The sequence below is a fragment of the Haemaphysalis longicornis genome, unplaced genomic scaffold, assembly GCF_048455015.1.
Source record: "Haemaphysalis longicornis isolate Haplotype H1 unplaced genomic scaffold, Haemaphysalis longicornis Haplotype H1 scaffold_1, whole genome shotgun sequence".
Taxonomy (NCBI): domain Eukaryota; kingdom Metazoa; phylum Arthropoda; class Arachnida; order Ixodida; family Ixodidae; genus Haemaphysalis; species Haemaphysalis longicornis.
In genome coordinates, this window is record NW_027526203.1 from 97,304,544 (window position 1) to 97,331,948 (window position 27,405).

General features: G+C 47.6%; 2 protein-coding genes and 1 non-coding gene across 3 annotated transcripts in view; 1 reads left to right on the top strand and 2 right to left on the bottom strand.

Moving 5' to 3' along the window:
- The window catches only part of LOC144142922 (nose resistant to fluoxetine protein 6-like), a 113,635-nt gene extending 88,999 nt beyond the window's left edge, over window positions 1-24,636 (bottom strand). Inside the window, exons 1-2 of the mRNA XM_077674775.1 lie at window positions 24,187-24,636; window positions 1,085-1,353 (exon numbers count right to left, since the gene is read on the bottom strand). Of these exons, the coding sequence (XP_077530901.1) occupies window positions 1,085-1,353; window positions 24,187-24,415 (498 nt within the window). The 5' untranslated portion in view covers window positions 24,416-24,636. The remainder of the gene's footprint in view (window positions 1-1,084; window positions 1,354-24,186) is intronic.
- On the bottom strand, window positions 5,471-5,543 carry Trnaa-ggc (transfer RNA alanine (anticodon GGC)). The gene has a single exon. It is a non-coding gene; the product is annotated as a tRNA-Ala (tRNA).
- A 1,292-nt stretch (window positions 24,637-25,928) lies between the features above and the next one.
- Window positions 25,929-26,825, top strand: LOC144143005 (uncharacterized). The gene has a single exon (XM_077674859.1). It carries the CDS (start codon window positions 25,929-25,931, stop codon window positions 26,823-26,825), a length of 897 nt encoding a protein of 298 aa, XP_077530985.1.
- The last annotated feature ends 580 nt before the right edge of the window (window positions 26,826-27,405 follow it).

Genomic DNA, 27,405 nt, shown 5'->3' on the forward strand with positions numbered 1-27,405 from the left:
TAGGGACCAACAGTATTTGTTCGATTCAAGACGCTCCCACTCCTCCTAAACAATGGCCAACAACGCGTCCTCTAAGAGGGCACGGGGTTGTCGGTGGGCAGGGCAGTCTTCATGATGCCCCAGAGATCCTCTACGACATTGAGGTCAGGCGAATGTGTAGGCCATTCGAGGACTGCAACATCGCGACTACCTATCAACGCACCAATTTTTTTCGACTTGTGTATCGGCGAGTTGCCACACTGCATGATAAGGTCTTATTCGGGAAATGGTCCCTCCGCAACGTATGACGGCATCACATCGTGGAAATTCAGCTGGGATCGTAGCACTGAAAAGAGGAAGCACTCAGTTGTCGTACGCATTGACTATACAACGCGGCGCAGTGAGTGCACTGCGCTTTGCCGCAAAGCGGTCACGGCGCCATAAAAAGCTACAAGCTTGCTGAGAGTTAAGCATGCTTCAGAGCAAAGCAAGCACGGCGCGCTACCAAGCTTTAGCAGAAGCACGAAGCCCTGTCTCCAAACTTTTGTGCGCCTGCGGCACTTAGCGTAGTGCGTGGCCGCTTCATATGCGCAGGCGCTGCGCGAAGCACGGCCACACTGCACCAACTTCGCACCAAAAGTGGACAACCTTCTGCATACATACATACATACATACATACATACATACATACATACATACATACATACATACATACATACATACATACATACATACATACATACATACATACATACATACATACATACATACATACATACATACATACATACATACATACATACATACATACATACATACATACATACATACATACACACACACATACATACATACATACATACATACATACATACATACATACATACATACATACTCCCATAAATATCGGAACTCCTCAATTTTGAAGGGATCGTGACATAAGGGTTATCACATTGCAATTATTCCCGTGCTGCCTCACAAAAAAGACCTCCCGTAAATAAGATCTCCAAGTACGACTTGAATTCCTAACTGAGAAGAAACATCTCACGACACTGAGAGGCCAACATTGTGCCAATTTATATCGCCGGACGTCACATGCGCTTACATCTTCTCCGAGTATGCTGTCTACAATATCCAGCATGTTGGCGGACGCGCGGCTTTCCTCGAGGGCGCTCAGCATTTCTCGAAGCCCGATCCTGTAACGTATCTTGCAAAAACTTCCCTGCACGGCACCCAGGTGCCAGGGCTTCTGTAGCGAGTCTCTGCCGCTGATGTTGAGAAAGGCGCGCGCCTTGAGACACTCTGTCTGGGATCCCACGCTTGAGAACGCCCCCTCCAAGATGCCAGGCTCGGGTTTGGCCGTGGCGTCGACCACTGCAAGAGGAGATGTGCACAAAGTTGTATTGCCGGTAGTTTAGGCGAAGTCTTTCCGCCGCTCCCCACGCCTGTCGCCAGCGTTTAAGCAGAGATTTACCTTCGCACTGACGAAGGCAAGTCTCTTTGCTGAAACGTTGGCAACAACCATGGTCGCTGCCTTGTTCAAAGTTTTCTTATATATATATATATATATATATATATATATATATATATATATATATATATACCCAGTCGAAAAACACAACAGGAATTTCTGTCGCACAACAGAAATTTCTGTCGCACGACAGGGATTTCTGTTAGGACTACAGGATGGTCTGTCGTGCGACAGGAATTTCTGTAGTACAACTACAGGCAATCTGTCGTACGACAGGCATTTTTGCCGCGCGACAGGGATTTCTGTTGAGACTACAGGATGGTCTGTCGTGCGACAGGAATTTCTGTAGTACAACTACAGAAAATCTGTCGTACGACAGGCATTTCCGTCCCACAACTGGAATTTCTTTTGGGAATGCAGGATGGTCTGTTGTGAGACAGGAATCTCTGTATTATGACCACAGAATATCTGTCGTACGACAGAAATTCATGCAGTACAACACACATATTTATCATGCGGCAGACATTCTGTAGTCCCACTACAAAAACCTTTGTAGTCGAACTACAAAATGTCTGTCGCATGAGACATTTCTGTTGTACTACAGAAATTTCTGTTGTGCAACACCCTGTACGCAATACACAAATTACCTGTTGCACCACAAACTGTCCTTCAGCCGCTCCATCTAGCATTCCGTAATTATTATCTGCCGTGCGACAGACCATTTTGTAGTCCCTGCATATTTTTATTGTGTGAAAGATAATTTTAGATGCATTGCAAAAGTGTCACATGACAGACCGTTCAGTATTGCTACAAAACGCCGAGCTGGACAACAGCAACGCGGGGACCGCATTTTCCAGAATTAGGAGAGCGATGGAATACGCGGGAGACAACGGAAAACACTGGAAAACGCCGCACTGAACGACAGCAACGCGGGAAAGTTGCTGGAGAGCATCGAATAACACGGGGACATTGCCTTTGGGGACAGGGCTTCAGCCAGGCCGAACGGGATAGCATGAACAGGATACCCGCCGCGGTGGCTCAGTGGCTAAGGCGTTGCGCTGCTGAGCACGAGGTCGCGGGTTCGATTCCCGGCCGCGGCGGCCGCTTTTCTGATGGAGACGAAAAGCAAAAACGCCTGTGTGTACGAGATTTCGGCGCACGTTAAAGATCCCCAGGTGGTCAAAATTAATCCGGAGCCCTCCACTACGGCGCGCCTCATCGCCTGCGTTGCGTCGGCGCGTTAAACCCCACAATCAATCAATCAATCAGCATGAACAGGATAGTACGGGAAAGTGCGGTGCCGCTGCTTGGCTGGACACGGGAATGCCGCGCGGGGGTGGACTGGTTGTATTCGAGCGCCGCAATTGACGCAGACGCTGCGAAACTTGGTGCTTGCGGCCCGTGCGGTGCCGCAAATTCCCATTTTTTTAGCGTGCGCTGCACGGAAACAATGGTGCGTGCAAGTGACGGTCATCTCGTTCAATTGCATTGCAAGCGTCTGTTGTAATGAACGTTTGTTGCATTGCTGCCAGTAGCATTGTGGCCGTGTTAAAAAAAAACCGTCGCAACAAATTTCCAATTAACAACGCAACTTAGCACAAATCACTCTAATGTTGGAACATCTAAGCGTAGCCCCATAACCAAAGAAATTGGTACATAAAGAACTTCGCAAATTCCTTGGCTTCTTTGAGTGAATTGCAATTGCATATATTGTACTGTGGACAATCTTTGGTAAAACAATGAGGCAATAAGTGTAGCCCGTCGGCAAAACGGACGGAAGGCGTAGTGTAATAATTGCAGTGCACATTCTGACATGTATTTCGGGGTGTCCTTGAGAGCACCATTGTTTCAATCTGCGTGCGGTTGTTTTATTTTTTTAGCGAGCAATTTGTTTATTTTAACGCGAACCATGTGAACAATCAAGCCTAAATAGTTAAAATAAGATGTTAAAACCAGCTAACTAGTTGCCGCTACATGTGTGAAAAAAAAAAAAAGAAACGGCGCCAGTGAACCGGTTGCATTACCAAGATGAGTTAAAAAATAAATATAGAAAGAAAACGCAGGCCTTCGCTCTAGCCCGGCCCTTCGGAAGAAGTTCGGGGAAGCATCGTCACCCCTGAAGGCATGTCGCGCGACAGCCCTCGCGGTGTGGGGAGACCACAATACGAAGAAATGGGAAGGGTACGGAGGCGTCGCGTTAACAAGTTCTCGTGAACGGCCGGTTCCCTCCTTACCCTTCTTTTGTTCCCTCCTGCTTATCGTCTTTCGGTCAAAATTTGGCGGTGGCTGCGTGGCCGACTGGCTCGTTCACATTTAACATCGGCGCTTTGCCTAGCTGAAGTTACGCGTAACTTTTTGAAAAAACGTGCATCTTATGTCTCCGCGAAGTATCAGCAGCAACATTTGAAGCTTCGGAAGCTGTGGTAAAAGCAAGATCAGTGGTCCGGATTTCGAGCATCTCGAAGTGAGGACGACTAACCGTGGTGCTTGGGATTATTGGCACATTGATGCGAGTGAATACGACGAATTTCGCAGGCAGTGTGATTTCGAATACGTGCGATGTGCTTCGACAATCGACTGAACTTGCAATGACCCCTGCGTGACTTCGGCAGGTATCGTGCGTGCATACTCTTCGAGGTAGTGCAGCACCACAGAGACGTGCGCTTTTCGCCACAGGATACACTGCCACGTTTTGCTGTGCGAATGCATTGTCAACGGATCAAGGTTCACCAAGGCAAGCATTCCAGCTAAAGATTGACTTTCCATTTTAATTATCTCACGTTCTCTCGCGTTTTGCTGTTTAAATAAATCAGGTTCAAGAAATATTTGTTTGCTTGTGTTTTAATGGTCCTAACTAATATAAGGAACGAATTTTCGAACAGGTATTGTCCATGCTCGTTTAATAGTTTTTTTTCTATCCGGGAGAATAAATTTGCTTTCATGAACAGATTGAGCGTCATTGACGGAACGCGATGATGGGACGCGATTTGGCCGTGCTTCAGAAGCACGGCCAAATCAGCTGAAAAGTGCCCAAATGAGTCTAGCTAAATTTTGTAGCGCTACTTAGGTGTCCCTGAAGGAAGGACGTCTGTATTTCTTGTTAACAGCTACGCGGGTTTGTAATTACACGGCTATTAAAGAAAAAAGGCCTAGCGCGAGCATCGGCCACGCTATTCGCTGGAGACCGCGTGGTCTCCGGCGTGTTCTAGCGTTGCGTTCCAGCGGCTGCCGGATCCACGAGTTTCCGCGTGTGCAGTGTGCGTGTGCACGAGTTTCCGCGACTGCACATGCATCAGGCATGGGGAATCTGCGTAACATCAAACTTTTGTATTGCATGCATGAATGTACCACTTGTTGCATTGCTTACATTGCCTTTTGGTACAGCTTTCTGAAATCAGTTATTCACTAAAAACAATTTTAAGCTTGTTCCAGAAAGGCAAGAATTCCCCCAAATGCTTGTTTGTTGGTAATATTTTTATTGAAATTGCTATGCATATCCTGCATACTTCAGGTACTTAATAAAAAAAACATCACGGGAAGTAAATTTCTTATGCAAAACAAGTTGAAATTCGAGACATGACAGGATTTACTACGAAAACAGACATTACAGGATTTACTACAGACTACAGAACAGGATTTACTACAGACTACATGACAGGATTTACGACAAACTACAGGACAGGATTTACTACAGACTACAGGACAGGATTTACTACAGACTACAGGACAGGGTTTACTACAGACTACAGGACAGGATTTACTACAGACTACAGAATGTCCCATTCCCTCACAGGATCATTCTGTCGTATTTTTCTGTTGTGTTTTTCGACTGGGTATATATATATATATATATATATATATATATATATATATATATATATATATATATATATATATATAGGACAGAAATAAGAGTTGGCAGTCAAGAAAACCTCGGAAAGCAAAGGGGAGGTTGTGGTAGGTCATTGAAACAGATAAAGAATTTGGAAAGAAAGAAAGAACGTAAGTGGAAAAAAAATGCCCGCCAGGTGGGATCCGAGCCCACGACCTCCAGAATGCCGGTCTGGTGCGATAACCACTACGCTACCGGCGAGGCGATTTTCCCCTCCACTTTCTGGGGTATTTACGTTAAGGCATTTTTGTTTCCTGTGCTTGGGGGTGATAGCCAGCGCCACTCGGACTACTCGGGGTGAAGGAGACCTTCTTTTTAACCCCCGGGCCATGACTCGAGTGTCTACGACATGTCCAGAGTGGTCGACCAACGTTGAACCCTCTTAAGCTTCCTATGGCACCAAGACAGCCAGAACAGAGGCCCTCGCTATGCGTGTAGCGAATCAGAATAGGAAATGAGGGGCTCGTTGAAATAAGACAGAAATAAGAGTTGGCAGTCAAGAAAACCTCGGAAAGCAAAGGGGAGGATGTGGTAGGTCACTGAAACAGATAAAGAATTTGGAAAGAAAAAGAAAGTGGAGAGAAAATGCCCACGCCCACCAGGTGGGATCCGAACCCACGACCTCCAGAATACCGGTCTGGTGCGATAATCACTACGCTACCGGCGGGTGATTTTACCCTCCACGTTCTTGGGTATTTATGTAAGGCATTTTTGTTTCCTGTGCTTGGGGGTGGTAGCCAGCGCCACTCGGACTACTCGGGGTGAAGGGGACCTTCTTTTTAACCCCTGGGCCGTGACTCGAGTGTCTACGACATGTCCAAAGTGGTCAACCAGCGTTGAACCCTCTTAAGCTTCCTATGGCACCAATACCACCAGAACAGAGGCCCTCGCTATGCATGTAGCGAATCAGAATAGAAAATGAGGGGCTTGTTGAAATAAGACAGAAATAAGAGTTGGCAGTCAAGAAAACCTCGAAAAACAAAGGGGAGGATGTGGTAGGTCATTGAAACAGATAAAGAATTTGACAAGAAAGATCCGAACCCACGACCTCCAGAATACCGGTCATAGCTGCACCCGGAAACTACTAGTTGCATGCCCTGTAATAAACCTCGATGTCAAGTACGCCCACACGTGACCACTACCCAGCGTGCCACCAGCACGGATTCAGACTATTACTCAAATTTAAAATATAACCTCAAAACTGCGACTCCACTAATGCTGTGTACCTTGTAGAGTGCCGTATTTGTAGGCGCCAATATATCGCCTGAACTGAAACGCTCTTTCGAATACTGTTGAATAATCACCGCTCTCTTGCAAAGCGTTGTCCTTATTTTCCCCTGTCAGGACATCAAGCAACAATTTTAGAATCTGCTTTTAAAACCCACCACGACGGCGAGGTTCGGGAATGTTATCTCATTTATAAATTTGGGTCAGCGACGCTTGGTATTAAGGAAAGTTCAGGTAAACTAACGTGGTTGTCCCTCGATTAAAATTGGTTTCCTCGTAATTTTTATCCCATTGTTCATTTATCCTATCCTTGAGTTTCCCATCCGAATTGGCACAGACTCTCCAAATACAGCAGCTTTATTAGCCCTATGCGGTTCAACAACGCGATCTGTCCTTCAGAAGGGCGCCGCGCTTCCTCCCCACTTTGCAACTTCGCCCTTCGTGATCTTTGCACCCTACCTTTTCCTTTTCGGTTACTAGCTCTCTGTGCAATGCTGTTTTGTGCACCGCATCTATTCTTTCCATCCGCGGGGGGCACACCCAAAATACAGTCTTCGTTCATGGCTGTATGGCTCCGTCCGAACCAGTCGCCCCACCCACTAAATACCTTATTGTATACTTTTCCCTTCTTTTTGAAACCGCGGTTGTCTAGGCTTCCGCAATAGCGAGTTTTAGCTGACCGTTTTTCCCGGGCCGCTCCGCTCCGATAGCAAGGGGGAGCGCCATTGCGCCTGCGTGGTGCGCTTGGGCGCTGGCGGCATTGGCTCCGGTTGCGCTGAGCAGGCCGCCGATAGTAGAGCGGATCGTCCGAAACGGTCAGCTAAAACTCTCTAATGTCTCAGCTTCCATCCCACGCCACGTGCGTTCCCCGTCGTCGTGCAACCTTCAGAGCTCCCTTGCTAATTCAACCCCTTTCTCTCACTCTCTCTCCTTTTTTTATTTTTTGTTGCACCACGGACATAGCCCGACTGTGTGCATACTCTCCGTTTCTGAAACAGCTTCCTCTCCTTCTCACAGATTTCGGCAATGCTATATATGAAATGTGTTCCAAATGTTTGTGGCAGAAAAATCATGTAACTGTATTCTGATGAAGGCAAGTCCCATTGCTGCTACGTGAGTAAACCTTCTTTGTTATTTTTCTGTCCTTGTATCCGACTCTTGACTTAGACTATTTCTACGCACTTTGTGAGTTTTCTCTTTCTCAAGATTTTTATATAAATATATATAAATATATATATATATATATATATATATATATATATATATATATATATATATATATATATATATATATATATATAGCGAATCAGAATAGGAAATGAGGGGCTCGTTGAAAATAACACAGAAATAAGGGTTGGCAGTCGAGAAAACCTCGGAAAGCAAAGGGGAGGATGTGGTAGATCATTGAAACAGATTGAGAATTTGGAAAGAAAGAAAGAAAGTGAAGAAAAAATGCCCGCCAGGTGGGATCCGAACCCACGACCTCCAGAATACCGGTCTGGTGCGATAACCACTACGCTACCGGCGGGGCGATTTTCCCATTCACTTTCTGGGGTATTTATGTTAGGTATGTTTGTTTCCTGTGCTTGGGGGTGGTAGCCAGCGCCATTCGGACTAATCGGGGTGAAGGGGACCTTCTTTTTCGGATCCCACCTGGCGGGCATTTTTTCTTCACTTTCTTTCTTTCTTTCCAAATTCTCAATCTGTTTCAATGATCTACCACATCCTCCCCTTTGCTTTCCGAGGTTTTCTCGACTGCCAACCCTTATTTCTGTGTTATATATATATATATATATATATATATATATATATATATATATATATATACCGAAAGAAATGCCGGTAGTCTACATCGCCAAAGGAGGCATAGGGGAATGGTTAGACTATTTTTTGACCGTTAGTGAAGATATATTTTTTTATTATTTACGTAGAAAGAAAAAAGAAACCCCAGAAAGTGAAGGAGAACACAGACACCCGGATAGCCAAATTGGTAAGGCATTCGAGATCTAATCGAAAGCCGTGGGTTTGGTCCCCACTCTGTGCGCGTGTTTTTCTTTCTTTCATTCTTTCTATACAAATAAAAAAAATATATCTTCACTAACGGTCAAAAAATAGTCTAACCATTCCCCTATGCCTCCTTTGGCGTTGTAGACTGCCGGCATTTCTTTCTGTATTTCCTAACGAACCCCTCATTTCCAAATCATATTATCCTGCGAAAGCTTAGCGAGGGCCTCGATTCTGGCAGCCTTGATGCCAAGGCAGCATAAGAGGGTTTCCCGCCAGTTACCCGCTCATGACAGGTTGTAGACGTTCGAGTCACGCCCCGGGGTTCGAAAAGAAAGTACCCTTCTCCCCGTATAGTCTGAATGGCGCTGGCTACCACCTTCAAGCGTCAGATACAGTTGTAGTAAATATAAATACCCCAGAAAGTGAAGGAGAACACAGCCGCCCAGATAGCCGAATTGGCAAGGCATAAGAGATCTAATCGGAAGGCGTGGGTTCGGTCCCCACTCTGGGCGCGTGTTTTTCTTTCTTTCTACGTAAGTAATAAAAAAATATATCTTCACTAACGGTCAAAAAATAGTCTAACCATTCCCCTATGCCTCCTTTGGCGTTGTAGACTGCCGGCATTTCTTTCTGTATTTCCTAACGAGAACCTCATTTCCAAATTATATATATATTTATATATATGTTTATATATATATACATATATATATATAAAGTTAAAGTTAACAGAAAAGGTTCCTGGCTATGAGGTTAGCTGTACGATAGAGAAGTCAAACTGAAAAAAACATAACAACATCTATTCTAACGTTTCTACCGGGGACCGGTGTTTTTCAAAGATACAAATAGTGCATATCAGGTAGGTTTAAATACATTTCATTTGTGGGCGGAGCAAGCAGATGTATCAAGCAAAACGTAGGCTCTACGCGACACAGAAGTATGCGAGGCCCCAGAACGCAAGGGTTGGGGGGGGGCGGGGGCGGAGCGTTGGAGTAGTGCCGGAGAACAGAGGGGAAAGGGGGACGTAATGAAGGCAGGCGTGGCTATAGGATAAGAGGAAGGCGCTGCATGGCACTGATGTCACCACGGGAAAGGAAGAAAGTGAGGGACTAAGGAGAGGCTCGTTTCCTCCTCGTTTCTTAACTGGAAATTGACTGGTTAGGAGAAAAGGGTGGGGGAGACCAGAGTTAATTACGGAAGGCTAGTGCAAGCGTTAACACGCACTCACACACAAAAAAAAGGAAAAAAAAGAAGGAAGAGGGCGATTGAGACAAGAGAGGGGGGTTTTAGCGGGAGGGGTACGAGAAACGCAGCGGGAGAAGGCGCGGATGACAGAGGTTCGTAGAAAGCCCCAAACGGCACGTGGTTTCACCTCGGGTGAAATCGCGGAAGCGATGTCCTGCGTAAAACGTGATGCGGGAATGCGGGGATGAAAGAGGTTCCAAGAAAGCCCCGAAACGGCACGTGGTTTCACATGGGGGGAAAACGCGGAAGCGATTTACTGCGTAAAACATGAAGGGGGAATGCGGGGATTAAAGGGGTTCGAAGAAAGCCCCAAAATGGCACGTGGTTTCACATGGGGTACAAACGCGGAAGCGATTCCCTGCGTAAAACATGATGGGGGAATGCGGGGATGAAAGGGGTTCGAAGAAAGCCCCGAAACGGCACGTGGTTTCACATGGGGGGAAAACGCGGAAGCGATTTACTGCGTAAAACATGATGGGGGAATGCGGGGATGAAAGGGGTTCGAAGACAGCCCCAAAATGACACGTGGTTTCACATGGGGTACAAACGCGGAAGCGATACCTGCGTAATACGTGATGGGGGAATGCGGGGATGAAAGGGGTTCGAATAAAGCCCCAAAACGGCACGTGCTTTCACATGGGGTGAAAACGCGGAAGCGATTTCCTGCGTAAAACGGGATGGGGGAACGCGGGGATGAAAGGGGTTCAAAGAAAGCCCCAAAACGGCACGTGGTTTCACATGGGGGGAAAACGTGGAAGCGATTCCCTGCGTAAAACGTGATAGGGGAATGCGGGAATGAAAGTGGTTCGAAGAAAGCACCAAAGCGGCACGTGATTTAACATGGGGTGAAAACGCGGAAGCGATTTCCTGAGTAAAACGTTACGGCCGTCCTCGAGGCGGACGCAGAAAGGCAAGGTCATGCAATGCAAGGACAATACCATGCAAAGTTACGCTAATTTAAGTTAGATCACATAAATACCGAAATATAAGTGGACATAAGGCTACAGAACACATACGAAGAGGAAATATACAGTGCCACATGAAGTTCTCGAAGAGCGTTTATGCAAGATCATATTACCAATATCAATTGTTCAGTGCAAAAGGACAGAATTATCCTAATAAAAAATGAAAAATAAAAAAATATAAAGCAAGGGGTACAATTGCGAAATCTATGTATATTCGTGCCTATACGGTGCGGCAACAATACACAAGCAGTACACTGACACAGTACAAAGTACATTACGTACACAGTATACTATACAAAGATTTCAACAAAAAAAACAAGTAAAAACGCTTCTCTTTAAGAACAAAGTTTCTCAGTTGCTCGTTGCATCAGCCTTCTCCGGGGCCTGATTAGGCAAGCAAGACAATCGGCCTGTGCTTTCATTTCTGCCGCTCAAGACAGTGTTAAACTTGTAAATAAGGTACGATTCATGGGCTTCACGGTTATAATGCGTTTTGAAATTGGACTGAAGCGCCCTGGCTGTGAACGCGTGGAAGGGGTGGGTGACAGACAATACCCACCGTCTGTCATCAGTGATGCCATTAGGAAGTCTGGAAAAGCGGACCGCCGCCACCTGATAACCAACTCAAAAGCCAAATCTTTGAATACGACTTCCAACATTATTCTAACATATGCCGCTTCGTCCTCCAACGTAAGCGGCATACTCAGAAAACACCACAACATTTTACTTCAAAGCGAAAGGTTGCGAAGTGCTTTCCCTGAGCCTCCCCGCGTCGTGTACCGACGTGCGAGGATCATCAGAGATATTGTAACGTCATCTAAGGTCAACACCCCCCGTTTCACAGGCAGCGGACCCTGCAATAAGCCTAGGTGCAAACTGTGCCCCATGATGACTAAAGCCTCTGTCGCCACCAGCATTACGTCATCATTCTCTTTCCAGATAAGAGAAAACTTTGACTGTGACAGCGCAAACATTCTCTTCCTTCCTGAATGCAGCATATGCCACGCCCAGTACGTTGGCCAAACTGAGAATACGTTTAGAATGAGAATCAACAACCAACGAGCACACATAAAGTCCCTACCACACCTCCCCCTATCTAAACATGTAAATAATCTAGGCCACCCCTTCCACGCGTTCACAGCCACGGTGCTTCAGTCCCATTTCAAAACGCATTATGACCGTGAAGCCCGTGAATCGTACCTTATGTACAAGTTTACAATGTCTTGAGCGGCAGAAATTAAAACACAGGCCGATTGTCTTGCTTGCCCAATCAGGCACCGGAGAAGGCTGATGCAACGAACAACTGAGAAACTTTGTTCTTAAAGAGAAGCATTTTTACTTCTTTTCTTTCTTTTTTCAAATCTTTGTACAGTGTACTGTGTACGTAATGTACTTTGTACTGTGTCCGTGTGTATTGTTGCCGCACCGTACATGCATTAATATACACACATTACACCATTGTACCCCTTCCTTTATATTTTTTTATATTTCATTTTTTATTATGATCATTTTGTGTGCTTTTGCACTTAACAATTGCTATTGGTAATATGATCCTGCATGAACGCTCTTCGAGAACTTCATGTGGGACTGCATATCTCCCTCTTTGTATGTGTTAGGTAGCCTTATGTGCACTTATATTTTGGTACTTGTGTGATCTAGCTTAAATTAGCGTTACTTTGCATTGTATTGTCCTTGCATTGCACGACCTTGCCTTTCTGCGTCCGCCTCGTGGACGGCCGTCACGTTTTACGCAGGAAATCGCTTCCGCGTATTTACCCCATGTAAAACCACGTGCCGTTTTGGGGCTTTCTTTGAACCCCTTTCATCCCCGCATTCCCCCATCGCGTTTTACGCAGGAAACCGCTTCCGCGTTTTCACCCCATGTGAAACCACGTGCCGTTTTGGGGCTTTCTTCGAACCCCTTTCATCCGGGCATACCCCCATGACGTTTTACGCAGGAAATCGCTTCCGCGTTTTCACCCTATGTGAAACCAGGTGCCGTTTTGGGGCTTTCTTCGAACCCCTTTCATCCCCGCATTCCCCCATCACGTTTTACGCAGGAAATCGCTTCCGCGTTTTTACCCCATGTAAAACCACGTGCCATTTTGGGGCTTTCTTCGAACCCCTTTCATCCCCGCATTCCCCCATCGCGTTTTACACAGGAAATCGCTTCCGCGTTTTTACTCCATGTAAAACCACGTGCCATTTTGGGGCTTTCTTCGAACCCCTTTCATCCCGGCATTCCCCCATCACGTTTTACGCAGGAAATCGCTTCCGCGTTTTTACTCCATGTAAAACCACGTGCCATTTTGGGGCTTTCTTCGAACCCCTTTCATCCCCGCATTCCCCCATCGCGTTTTACACAGGAAATCGCTTCCGCGTTTTCACCCCATGTGAAGCCACGTGCCGTTTTGGGGCTTTCTTCGAACCCCTTTCATCCCCGCACTTCCCCATCACGTTTTACACAGGAAATCGCTTCCGCGTTTTCACCCCATGTGAAACCACGTGCCGTTTTGGGGCTTTCTACGAACCTCTGTCATTCCCGCCTTCCCCCGCTGCGGTTCTCGCACCCTCCCTCTGAAACCCGCCTCTCGTCTCAATCGCCCTCTTCCTTCTTTTTTTTTCTTTTTTTTGTGTGTGAGTGCTTGTTAACGCTTGCACTAGGCGTCCGTAATTAACTCTGGTCTCCCCCACCCTTTTCTCCTAACCAGTCAATTTCCAGTTAAGAAACGAGGAGGAAACGAGCCCCTCCTTAGACCCTCACTTTCTTGCTTTCCCGTGGGGACTTCAGTGCTATGCAGCGCCTTCCTCTTATCCTTTAGCCTCGCCTGCCTTCATTACGTCCCCCTTTCCCCTCTGTTCTCCGGCACTACTCACTACTTCAATGCTTCCCCCCCCCCTTGCGTTCTGGGGCACGGCATACTTCTGTATCGCGTAGAAGAATTTTTTCAGTCAGAAAAAAAGTGGTGAAAAAATGCCCGCCAGGTGGTATCCGAACCCACGAGCATTTTTACACTACTTTTTTTCTGACTCAAAAAATTCTACAGCTGTTTCTATGACACACCACAACCTCCTGTTTGCTTTGCGAGGTTTGCATGACTGCCAAACCTTATTTTCTGTCTTATTTCATCGAGCCCCTCATTTCCCATTTTCTGATTCCCTATGTGTATATATATATATATGTATATACTTTTTATATATACATATTTTTTTCTGCTCTATTTCTTCCTTTCAAAAATCGGTACCTTCTCCAACAATATTAAATGACCTACCACATTTTCCCCCTTTGCTTTCATTGGCTTCCATGACTGCCTACGCTTATTTCGGTATTAATTAAACGAGCCCCTAGTTTGCCTTTGTGGTTCCCTACATGCATAGCTAGGGTCGCGGTTCGGCAAGTCTTGGTGCCATAGGTTGCTTAAGAGGGTTCAACGCTGGTCGACTGCTCTCGACATGTCCTAGATGATCGAATCACTGCCCGGGGGTTAAAAAGAAGGTACCCTCACCACGAGTAGTCGCATTGGCGCTGGATACCATCTCCAAGCACCGGAACTAATTAGGGTAACATAAATACCCGAGAAACTGCAGGGAACACAGCCCGCCGGTAGCGTAGTGGTCATCGCACCGGACCAGTATGCTGGAGATAATGAGTTCGTGTCCCACCCGGCGGGCATGTGTTTCTCCAATTTCTTTCAAAAATTTGTATCTTTCCAACGATAATAAATGAATTAATACATTTTCCCAATTCCTTGGCTTTCATGACTGACTACCCTTATTTCTGCATAGATACACACACACACACACACACACACACACACACACACATATATATATATCAGGGTGTCGAACCGGAACCGAACCGAACCGGAAACCGGAACTGAACCGGTATTTTTGCCGGAACTGAACCCGAACCCGAACCGTTATTTTTTGAGCGCGCTGAACCCAAACCGGAACTGAACCGAAAAAAGAAATAGCGGTTACCGGTTCATGCCGAAACGGTTCGACCCTCCGCTGTTGACACTGCACAGTCAATGCAATTCAGGCCTTTTTTTCTTCCACGAACCATCAACTTCGTACCCGCTCGCGCACTTTCCCCTCCAGACAATTGAACACTATCACGCTCTATGTAACAACAAGAGAAATGAATGAGCACCAATGTAGCAATGGTCTGTTTCTGCTGGAAGCGCGAGCGTAGTGCAAGCTGACCAAACGAAATGTCATTCTCCGCAGCTTGCAGGGGATATAAAACGACTTTGCCCTTCCCTAGCTGCGACTTTAGTGGAGCAATCAGGCTGCAGGAGTGCTCCAGTGCGCAGCAGCGAAAGCCCATTCCCGATGTGTGCAAACTTTTTGCATTTCATAATTTGTTCCCCCCACCAGGCGGGTGCCCAGACAGCAGCACCTAACGCTCGCATAAATAAAGTTTATTCCTCCTCCTCCTCCTCCTCATAATTTGTTTAAAAGGTCCGACACCTGCAAATTGTTAATACTTGACAGGTATGACCGCAGGAGCTGCTCAGTGGCTAAACCGCCTGCTGCTGACCACAAGTGGCTTCGATGTCCCTTACCCACGACCGTTTTTGAGGACAGTACAGTGGACAAGCTCCGTTTTTTACAGTACAAATAACAACAGATATGTCAGCGTAAACTGTTAAGGTGCGCAGTTAATCCCTTGGCAAGAAACTGCAGCCTTTGACCTTGTCTTGGAAGCAGAAACAGTAATAAAGCAGATGACACGTGCAGAAAGGCAGGCCGGTACCTCACACAGTCCCATTCGCACAGCGGTCATCTTTTCTGTTTGTTTGTTCTGCAGTTTTGTCTCTTTCAGATCTGCTTTTTTTTTTCGAAGGTGCACTTGTACTGACTGCCCAATTCGCTACATTACTTCTACTGCTACTCGTTCCGGAGGGGAGTACTGATTTGATTTGATTGTGGGGTTTAACGCGCCGACGCAGCGCAGGCGATGAGGCGCGCCGTAGTGGAGGGCTTCGGATTAATTTTGACCACCTGGGGATCTTTAACGTGCGCAGAAATTTCGTACACACGGGCGTTTTTGCTTTTCGCCTCCATCAGAAAAGCGGCCGCCGAGGCCGGGAATCGAACCCGCGACCTCGCACTCAGCAGCGCCTTATCCACTCAGCCACCGCGGCTGGTCGGAGGGGAGTACTGCTGTGGACGAATTGAAGAGCGTCTACCCAAAAAGGTTCATCTCATGCTCCGCGTGTCAAATTTCCCTTTCATTTTGTAACAGCATAATCTGTTATAATATTCCGCAATGTAGCACACGGAACGATGGCCGGGGGTCAGGCGGTACGATGACATACTGATTGTAATGCACACTATTAAGCGCTGATATTTGTACGCGCCAGTACGCAGACCTAAATTTAAGGCTTCAAGGTTAGCGTGATGGGCGATTCCATAGCGACGATTGCGAAAAATGAAAAGGCAGAAAATATATCCCACCGTCATATCTCTTGGCGGTTGCTATATGAATAGTGGCTAGGACAACATAAAGTCTGGACGAGAAAGTAGGTGGTAAATCGTCACCACTTCCTCTGTTTTTCTAATATCTCGTGAATGTTTAAAGTTTGCTTTGCTATTGCGCCTCTGCCCTTGGGGAACAGCAGCATTTTGAGTTTTTGTTTGTGTTTTGATTTTACTGTCGCTTTAAACTACTAAATATTTTTTTTCTAATTTCAGTGACAATTCAACTCATCGAACCGGTTCGCGAACCGGTTCAAGCTCCCGAACCGGTTCGCGAACCGGTTCGGTACCTGATTTTGTTGAACCGGAACTGAACCGGAACGAAATTATTTCACCCGAACCCGAACCGTAACCGAACTGGTATTTTTTTCGGTTCGACACTCTGATATATATATATATATATAGAATATATATAGAATACCGGTCTGGTGCGATAACCACTACGCTACCGGTGGGGCGATTTTCCCCCCCGCTTCTGGGGTATTTATATCAATATAATTTTTTCGGATCCCACGGGTTCGGATCCCACCTGGCGGGCATTTTTTCTCCGCTTTCTTTCGTTCTTTCCAAATTCTTTATCTGTTTCAATGACCTACCACAACCTCCCCTTTGCTTTCCGAGGTTTTTTTGACTGCCAACCCTTATTTCTGTGTTATTTCTACGAGCCCCTCATTTCCTATTCTGATTCGCTACATGCATAGCGAGGGCCTCTGTTCTGGCAGTCTTGGTGCCATAGGAAGCTTAAGAGGGTTCAACGCTGGTTGACCACTCTCGACATGTCGTAGACACTCGAGTCACGGCGCGGGGATTAAAAAGAAGGTCCCCTTCACCCCGAGAAGTCAAAGTGGCGCTGGCTACCACCCCCAAGCACAGGAAAAAATTACATTCACATAAATACCCCAGAAAGCGGGGGGGGGGGGGGAATCACCCCGCCGGTAGCGTAGTGGTTATCGGACCAGACCGGTATTCTGGAGGTCGTGGGTTCGGATCCTACCGGGCGGGCATTTTTTTCTCCGCTTTCTTTCTTTCTTTCCAAATTTTTTATCTGTTTCAATGACCTACCACAACCTTCCCTTTGCTTTCCGAGGATTTCTTGACTGCCAACACTTATTTCTGTGTTATTTCTACGAGCCCCTCATTTCCTATTCTGATTCGCTACATGCATAGCGAGGGCCTCTGTTCTGGCAGTCTTGGTGCCATAGGAAGCTTAAGAGGCTTCAACGCTGGTTAACCACTCTCGACATGTCGTAGACACTCGAATCACGGCGTGGGGATTAAAAAGAAGGTACCCTTCACCCCGAGAAGTCACAGTGGCGATGGCTACCACCCCCAAGCACAGGAAAAAATTACATTGACATAAATACCCCAGAAAGCGGGGGAGGGGGGGGGGGATCGCCCCGCGGGTAGCGTAGTAGTGGTTATCGCACCAGACCGGTAGTCTGGAGGTGGTGGGTTCGGATCCCACCTGGCGGGCATTTTGTATCCGCATTCGTTCTTTCTTTCCAAATTCTTTATCTGTTTCAATGACCTACCACAACCTCCCCTTTGCTTTCCGAGGTTTTCTTGACTGCCAACCGTTATTTCTATATATATATATATATATATATATATATATATATATATATATATATATATATATATATATATATATAGATATATAGATATATATATATATATATATATATATATATATATATATATATATTGATGTTTATTATACACAATTTTATATACTCAATTAGCGAAGTTTACTCTGACGAAGACCAGGCCCCGGTCGAAACGTAGTTTTACCATCTTTTTCATACGTGCGTCCGCGCTCTCATGTATATTGTTACGCCATCAAAGACGAGAAAGACGACACTGGCACGTAGCGCGCACAAGCATCTGCGACGACGACGAAGCTGGGTGGGACACGTTGTCTGGCTTGGTCTCACCCATTGCCACCTTGTACATAGATCGTGTGTAAATCGATCGTTCATCATCATAGCATGGCACACATCTGTGCGTGTGAAAGAAACCACGTCAGGAAAACGACCTCTTAACAACGCGGCTGCCTCAGCCCAGAAGGAACCTGGTCAGGGTGTTGCTAGGGCATCACAGTCATCCCTGCATCCGGGAATAGCTTGCTAAAGAGGGGCGAAAGGGCTATTGGCGGTGAGTAAAATGTGAGTGGAGACTGGTATAAATTAGCGAGCATTGCTTAAGCAGCATGACCTGGAGCAAGGGCATGGGTAAATTAGAAAGCGGGGCAGGTGTCGCCGCCTGGTGTGCACCCTTTCCCCAGAAAGTCGGAAGTATTTAAAACGTAAAGGATAATAACACCACACCAGAGCAACACTTGCAAAAATGAGAGGGAGCTTCCCTTCATTGTTGCAGGTGCTGCGTTTTAAAGCAAAGCTTTCTACCTCTACCCCCCAAGGGTTCTTTCGCGACCGTTGGTGTCACCAGAAAACTCCAGCGAGCAAATAAAAAATTTACTGGCACCGCCGGGAATCGAACCCGGAAGCAATAGACGAACAAAGCGAGAGCCCGCTGCCTTACCGATTCAGCTACGAGCCCACGCTAACACGGGAAGACAAATGGTGTACACACCAAGCACATCTACGGGTTTACCCCCTGCCTTCTCGCTGAATGCCACGTGAAAGCGTCACATGACCACTCACGCTCGTCTAGCAGCAATGTGCGCACCTTGCTGATGTGCTAAGAGTTACAAAAATAAAGGAAGCTCTCACCAATCCATGGAATCTCACTTTTAGTACGCCAATGTGCTAAAGCCTGTGGCCTCCAGTGTTCACGTAAAAAATCCCAGCTCCTTGTCGTCCGCCCTCACGCCAAATCAAGGAATACATTCAAATACTCCTTGATGACCAGGCCATCACTCCGAACCCCAGCATCAAGATCCTGGGCCTACATTTCCAGCCCAACACCAAGAGTGACGTCTCCTTGCAGCGCCTCAAAAACAGCATGAATCTAATCATACACATGATCAGGCGAGTTGCCACCAAGAAGCGAGGCCTAAAAGAATCCGGTACCTTTCGATTAATTGAAGCTTTTGTCCTCTCGAGAGTTACTTACGACAAACCCCTACCTTCTTCTCGACGAGGAAGACATAGAGATGCTTTATATAATGATTAGAAAGACGGTTGAGCAGGCCATTGGTCTTCTCATGAGTGCGCCCACGGTGAGGCTGTTTAGCACGGGCTCCACAACACGGTGGAAGAACTGATAGAAGGACATCTTTCTAACCAGAAGGTCCGACTCAGAACTGTGGTGGGTAACCGCATGCTTCACCAGATTGGCTGGGCAGCCCAGAATGTCACTCCGCTTGACGTACTCCCACACTCTTGGCGACTAAAACTAAAGATGCTCCCTTTGCTTAGAAATATGAACCCCTCACATGACGAGGGTCAACGAAAAGCACGGGATCAAGCGCTAAACACCACCCTCGGTGGGGCTCATGCAGTTATCTACACAGACTTCTCCTAACATCGAGGGCAGCAACACGCCATCATCGTGGCTACCTCCAGAACCAACCTCCTTGCGTGTACCTCGCTTAGGACCCAACAAATGACGGCAGCAGAAGAGGCTGCCATCACCTTGGCTCTCACTCAACCAGGGGTTCAGAGTGTAGTCACCGATTTCCAGCAAGCCTACTGGAATTACCAGTCGGGTTGGGTGTCCTGACCTGCACTGTGCGTGCTAAAAAACCACTCCCCAAACGGTTCCATTCAGCTTATCTGGACACCGCCTCACGCTTCAATGGAAGGCTACAAATACGCCCACCCAACAAGCCTGCGCTTTTACCTCCCGTGCTATGGAGCTGCACGAGGACAGTCACCCGCTTGTCACGTCCAGGGAGATAATCCAGCATTATCGCCTTCTGAGACAGACCGTACCTTCGCCTTACCCTGACCTTTCTAGAGAACAACAAACTACCCTACGGCTCATACAATCCGGGCTCCTTCCCACAGCCTACACGTCTTCACGTAATGCATCGGAATCGCTACGACGCTGAATGTAAATTTTAAAGCAAAGCTTTTGACCTCTACCCCCCAAGGGTTCTTTCGCGACCGTTGGTGTCGCCCGAAAACTCCTGCGAACAAATAAAAGAAGCTGCTGGCACCGCCAGGAATCGAACCTGGAACTAATATAGTAACAGAACGTAAGCCCGTTGTCTTACCGATTGAGCTATGAGCCCACGTGGGAACGGGCAAGGCAGACGGTGCACGGACCAAGCACATCTGCGAGTTTACCCCCTGCGTTCTCGCCGAATTCCATGTGATAGCGTCACGCGACCTCTCGCGCCGCTGTGCGCTCCGCCCACGGCACGTGTAGCGGCCGTGTGCGTACATTGAGTATGCGCTAACACTTAGAAAAATTAAAGGAAGCTCACACAAACGCAGGCAATCTCACTTATAGTACGCGAATATGCTAAATCCTGTTGCCTCCAGTGTTAACCTCGAAAATCAGACCTTCTTGTCGTCCGCCCTTACGCCAAACGACATCAAGGGAGACAGTCAAATACTCCTTCATGGCCAGGCCATCACTCCAAGCCCCATCACAAAGATCCTGTGCCCAAACCTCCTGTACAAAACCAAGAATGACGATCCTTGGGGCGCCTCAAACACTGCATCAATCAAATCATACACATGATCAGGCGAATTGCCACCAAGAGGCGAGGCCTTACTGAAGCCAATACCCTTCGTATAATTCAAGCGTTTGTCCTCTAGAGAATCACTTACGTCACCCCCTATCTTCTTCTCGGCAAGGATAACGTAAAGATGCTTGATATAATGATTATAAATGCGGTTAAGCGGGCCATTGGTCCTCGCTAGAGTGCGTTCACGGAGAGGATGCTTAGGATGGAGCTCCACAACACGCTGGAAGAGCTAGAAGCTCCTATTGAGCAGAACTGCACTGGGTCCCCCAATCTTTCACCAGATTGGCTGGGCAGCACGGAATGTCACTCCGCGTGATGTGCTCCCGGACTCTTGGCGACAACTAAGATGTTTCCCCTTTTACCTAGAAATATGAACCCCTCACACCACGAGGATCGCCGACAAGCACCGACTCAAGCGATCAGCACCACCCTGGGCGGGGATCATGCAGATATCTACACTTGCGTCTCCCAATATTGAGGGCAGCCGTGCGCCATCATGGCGGCTACCATTACAACCAACCTCCTTCCGTGTGCCTCACTAAAGACCCAAGACATGTTGGCAGCAGAAGAGGCAGCCATCGCCTTGGTCCGAAATGTAGTCAACGATTCGAAACAAGCCCAGCAGAATTACTAGCCGGCGTGGGTGTCCCGAGCTGCACTGCGTGTTCTAAAAAAACACTGCCCTACCGACTGCATTCACCTCATCTAGACGCCTGCTCACGCTTCCATGGAGGGCGACGAATGCGCCCACAAACAGGCCTGCACTTTTACCCCCCCCCCCCCCCAATGCTATGGAGCTCCGCGAGGACAGTTACCGGCCTGTCACGTTCAGGGACATAACCCAGCATTATCGACTTCAGAGACACACCCTTCCGCCGCCGCACCCTTAACTTTCCACGGAACAACTACCCTACGGCCTATACCATCAATCGCGTCTTCACTCAAAGCATCCTAATCGGTAGGATGCTGAATGTAAATTTTTCTCAGAAGTAGAAACACTCCTCCACATAATCGGGGTGTGCGACGTTACCCCTGAGCACCCTCTCTTTTTCCGTCAACTACTCAACAACCGCAATTGGAGATGCAGCTGTCCAGCTCTCTCAGCTGGTGGACTGAGTACAGGCGGCGCGGAATGCATATGGGCTCAAGTGAAGAAGGAACCACTCCCCTCGCCCGCCCTCTGGGCCTTTCAGAAGTGTGAATAACAGTATTTCCTCCTTCGAGTCCTCCTCCATCTCTCGCCGATTTTTTCGTCTCTGTCGGCGGCGTCGGAGACAGAGAAGAGAGATCGTCTAACAGAGGGTTTGAGCTTCCTTTAATTTTATATAAAAAAAAACAAGTTTCCACTTATGTGCTTCCCCAATACAACTCAACCACACACCGTTCATGAATTATGCATTGGTTTAACCTGAGCAAAGAATATCTCTTTGAAGTAATCAAAGGTGTGGTTAAGTGCATTTCACTTGTCTCTACTTTCACTATATGTAGAGCTACGTAAGTGAATTTAAGCTATGTCGTATGGGTAATTGTTCCGGGGTCCGCTTACAGCTTTGCTTTCCAAGCACATTCACAGGGTGGATTGACGCGCATTTTTTTTTTCATTTTTATTTCATTGAAATTTCTCGGCTTTGTAGAAGCAAAAAAATCGTGTCAAATTGATTTTTAATCAAAGGTCAGCATTTCCTTCAAGGAAGTCTTACGTACTTTTTAATCGAACAAAGAGGTGTGTTGAAACTTATTTAAAAAAATGTCATCCTTCTTTACTTGGTAAGCACGGAAATATTATTACTGAAAGCGTCGTTTATATCTCTAAGTTCGAAAGTTTTCGCCAAAACAGCAACCGCTAAAAATGGGAGTCGTTATGCCTGTTTTATGAACACTGCTGAGAATGGAGACAAACAAATGAATTGTGCTGCTGAGCCTAAGGACGCGTGTTCGATTCAGGCCGCGGCTGCCGCTTTTCTGAGGGCCATGGCAACACAATAGTTACTACAATAAATAATATTAATAACAATAACTATACTACTATTATTATTGAAAGATTATTTTTGTTTTCGAAGTACGTATGCAGAAAAGGAGCTGCGGGAAAAAAATCATCGGCCCAAGGGCGCGGGTCGGCCCAAGGCCACGGCGGCCGCTTTTTTGAGGGAGGTGAAAAGCGAAAACACGCGTGTGTTCTATATTCGGGTGCAAGTTAAAGATCCCCAGGGGCCCAAAATAAATCGGGATCCCTCCACTACGGCGCGCCTCATTGTCTGTGTAGCGTCGACGCGTTAAAACTCACAATCATATCGAAATAAAAAACGAACAAATAAAGCAAGAATTTCTTCCTCCTACTAAGCTAGGCGTTTCATTATTTTAATTTAAAATCACCGTAAATTTACGTTCCCTGAAGTTCGATGCATTGCAAAAAGTGTATATTTCCGTGCATTCTCATTCCAGAGCCCTCCAAAGCTACAATAAGCATTACAGAACAATTTGTCTCTAGCATACGTATACGTATGACGCGGTTTCGTAAGTGTACGAAGATTGGGTTAGTATACATTCTATAACTATCCCAAGGCGAGCGTTACTTTAAGGTCAGGAGCCACGATAAGGAGCTAGGATAATGGAAATTAAAATTGACGCATTACCTCCATTGCTAAAGGACTCCTCACCCTGGAAATTAGCACTGACTAAAAACAAGCAATGTGATAATTTGGTACGCCAGGGTTTCTTGTTGCGCCTGCTCGTAAAGAAATAATGACTCAAAGAATACCAATGTCTGTACAGCACGGAAAACAATACTCCCTTCTCTTTTCGGCAGAAAAAGATACGCCTAAATGCTCTGGGTTTGTCGGTCATTGTGCGATTCTTGTGACTGGTAAAAGATAAAGTGGTGGGAAAGGGGAGAACACGTTCTGGAGAAGAAGGTCGGCAGGAGGTACATCTTGTCCCTGCTTCGGAAGTCTCTCTCCGCTCTTATTGCCGCTTACAGACGGGCCGAACATATGCGGGTGCAAGAAAACCTCCGCGCTGCGGATGGGACGGCCGGATACGTCGGACCATAAAAAGGAGGGGGTAGGGCACTTAGTGAGGCCGTCGCTCCTCGCCCTCCTCTCCCGCTTTTACGCACCGCGAGGACGGGCTAACAAAAACTCTGGATGACAGACTTGCTAAGTGCCATCCTATATAATTGCAAGCCTACTTTATAGTGCACTTGTCTGGGAAGAGCGAGCTGAACACTTCCGCAAAAAGACATGTGAGAACGGGAGCTTACCGTACAGAGCCCAAATCTTGCCGTCGAACAGGTCCCGTATGAGTCGCTTGAGGCTCTTTGCGCACTGTGGCGATGCACCCGTCACCCACAGCATTCCCATCAGCATCTCCATCGTGTCCCTTAACTTGTTGATGAGGGTTTTGGGGTCAAAAGAGCTAAGATCGAACTTTAGAGCGGACGCCACGCTCAGGAGCGCCGCAATCAAAATCCCCCTTGGGCTAAGCCTCATGGCAACCGCTTGGTGGCCCCCCTAAAGGAGGTATGCTTCGGGCGGATGGGCACCAATTCTGGCGAGAAATGAATCCTTTCTGCCTACCTATCCCTCGAGCGGTCCCAGTTACGTAGTTTGGGGGAGGATTTTGAGGCGAGTTGTGCAGGAGAGTTGTTGCTCCTAAAAGATACCTGCGGCACGCGCAGAAAGGCGTTGGCCGCTGCTTCAGGGCGCGAGGTTTTTCATAGCTGCGCCGCGTATGAAGTGCGGCGAATGCAGCGCGGCTGTGTCAACGTTGAAATTTTCCTCAAACGAGTGCCATGTGTGTTCAGTGCCCTGATTGACGGTCGTGGACGTACTCAAGCGCACGGATATCGTTTTCTGGGTCGCGTGGTGATTGATCTAGGCATAAGGCCTTGGCGGGGCCTGGATAGGGGTCGGGACGCTTAATTTCCCAGGGGATTGCAGAGATGATACACGAAAGGTTTTCTCTAGCGTACACCAATATCCTATGAAAGCGTTTATATGTCTTTGGTGCTTGCCACTGGCTCTGGGGTATTTTAAAAATCCCTATTTTTAGGCTCATGATCATTTTAGCAAAAGAAGGATGCCCCATTAAGTACTTATTGCATGCATTAGGTGGCTATAGTAATGACCCGAAAAAAGAGGATTATGGTTCAAGATATGCTTTGCCAGGTCCGATCGGCTTGCTATTGTAGAGAGTTATGACAAGAGACTGAGCATTTTTAGAGCGGAATGTTTTGGCATTCTGCACATTGGCTTTTCATCGGAACCCCCCAAATAACCCTCCGTCAAAACAGTCTGTGGCGCCACTCACAGTTCGCGGCCGCAGCCCCAGCTCTAAGCGAACCCCTACCTCTCAGGCCAAAAATGACCCCCAGATGACCCAGACGTTGCAAACAATTCGCACGGAGATCCATCAAGAACGGCTTGCACGGTTGGACGACTGCCGTCGCATGCAAGAATATTTTGAAGGTCAACTCAACCAAATCAGAGACCTTCTCCAGCAAGTCCTTAAATCAATGCACCCTCCTGAACCCATCTCCGAACCCCCAAGTAAAGTTCAACCTCGATTCAAACCATGACTGCCACATCACTCACAGCCCTACAGTAGAACTGCCGAACCTTCTCTATACCGAAAACAATTCTGACCAGTAAAGTAAAGCAACTCAGACCAGCTTTCCTCCTCCTTCGAGAAACTTTGGATACCCCGAAAATTTCTGGCTACAACGCTTTCGTAAATCCCTCCATATCACGAAAAGGAGCAACCCCCGGGTATGCAGCTGTAGCAGCATCAAAGACGAAGACGACGAAGCACCACTCTGGGGCTTACTGCGCGAGCCTCGTGGCGCGAGCAGACAGGGCTCCCGGGAACTCGGAGCGTTCGGCCAGGCATACCTGCCGCTGGCCCGTCAGCTGCTGACGTGTGTCCTAATATATGTGTTGTTCTGTGGCCCGACGTTTTTATTTCCTCGTGTTGCCACAGAATTGGTGACCACGGACATCGGACATGGCAGCCGACAATCAAACCGCTTTGGATGCCCAGCTTGGAGCCACCGCTGCAGATGACATCCATCGAACATCCTCCGCCGCTCAGGGTGACGTGGCTGCAGTTTCGCTGAAGCTTCCCCAGTACTGGCCTGAGGACCCACAGCTCTGGCTCGCCCAGGTAAACAGCTGGTTCGCCATTGCTCGCATCACGTCGCAGAGCCAGAAATTCAATCACCTCGTGTCTGCGCTGCCTCCTGAGATCGCAACCGAGCTTCGCGACCTGATTGTTTCACCGCCGGCGACCGCCCCGTTTGACACCCTGACGAGTGAACTCATCAAGCGAACGACAATGTCGGAACAGCGACGGTTGCAGCTTCTACAATCTGAAGAACTCGGTGATCGCAAACCCTCACAGCTACTGCGTCGCCTTCAACAGCTCATTGGAGAAAAGGAATCCCCGTTCGATCAAGCTTTGCTTCGAGAGCTTTTTCTTCAACGCCTGCCCACCTCCGTCCGCATGGTGCTGGCTACCGCGAATGGTTTATTCATTTCTCAGGTGGCCCAACTCGCCGACTCCGTCATGAACGTTTCCACTCCTGTCGAACGTCCCGTGTTGAACTTATCACTCCCGGAACGTTCCGGGCCCACTAAAGCAGCACCCACAACGCCGTGTCCACCTTCGCTGCAGAGCCTGCGTGAGGAATTCCGTGAGGAGATCACCAAGCTATCGGATCATATCGCCGCTCTCTCACCTCAGCGCCAACGCTCTCCCCCGCGCGGCCGCTCGTTCTCGGGCCGCCGTTCGCCGTCGCCTTCAAGGCAAGGCGTATGCTGGTATCATCGCAACTTTGGAAAAGCAGCGCGGAAGTGTACAACCCCCTGCACTTTTCAGGGAAACTCTCCGGCGCACCACTAGAGGCGGCGAGTGGTGTCGGTTACAAAGTAAGCCGCTTGTTTTTTGTGACGGACAAAACCACTGGACTGGGTTTCCTTGTCGACACAGGCGCTGAGGTCAGTGTAATACCGTCCTCAGCCGTGTTTCGCAAGCGCAGGCAAACCACAAGCAGCTTACAAGCCGCCAACAAGACTCCCATTGCAACCTACGGAGAGCAATCGCTGTCACTCAACATTGGCCTCCGGAGAACATTTCGATGGATTTTTCTTATCGCTGATGTGGCCTACCCCATTCTTGGCGCAGACTTCTTGCGTCACTACAACTTGTTAGTTGACATGCACCGCAAGCGCCTCATTGATGCTACAACGCACCTCTCTGTGCTTGGTATGACATCGAAGGAACCGCTCTTGGCGGTCGCAAGTACCTCGTCGAAGTCGGTCTATGAGAAGCTTCTTGAGGAATTCCCGTCCCTTCTGCGACCTGCCAACTTCCTTCTCCCCGTCCGACATGACGTCACTCATCACATTGTCACTACGGGTCCACCCATTCACGCTCGAGCTCGACGCTTACCGCCTGATCGCTACAAGATCGCACGTGACCA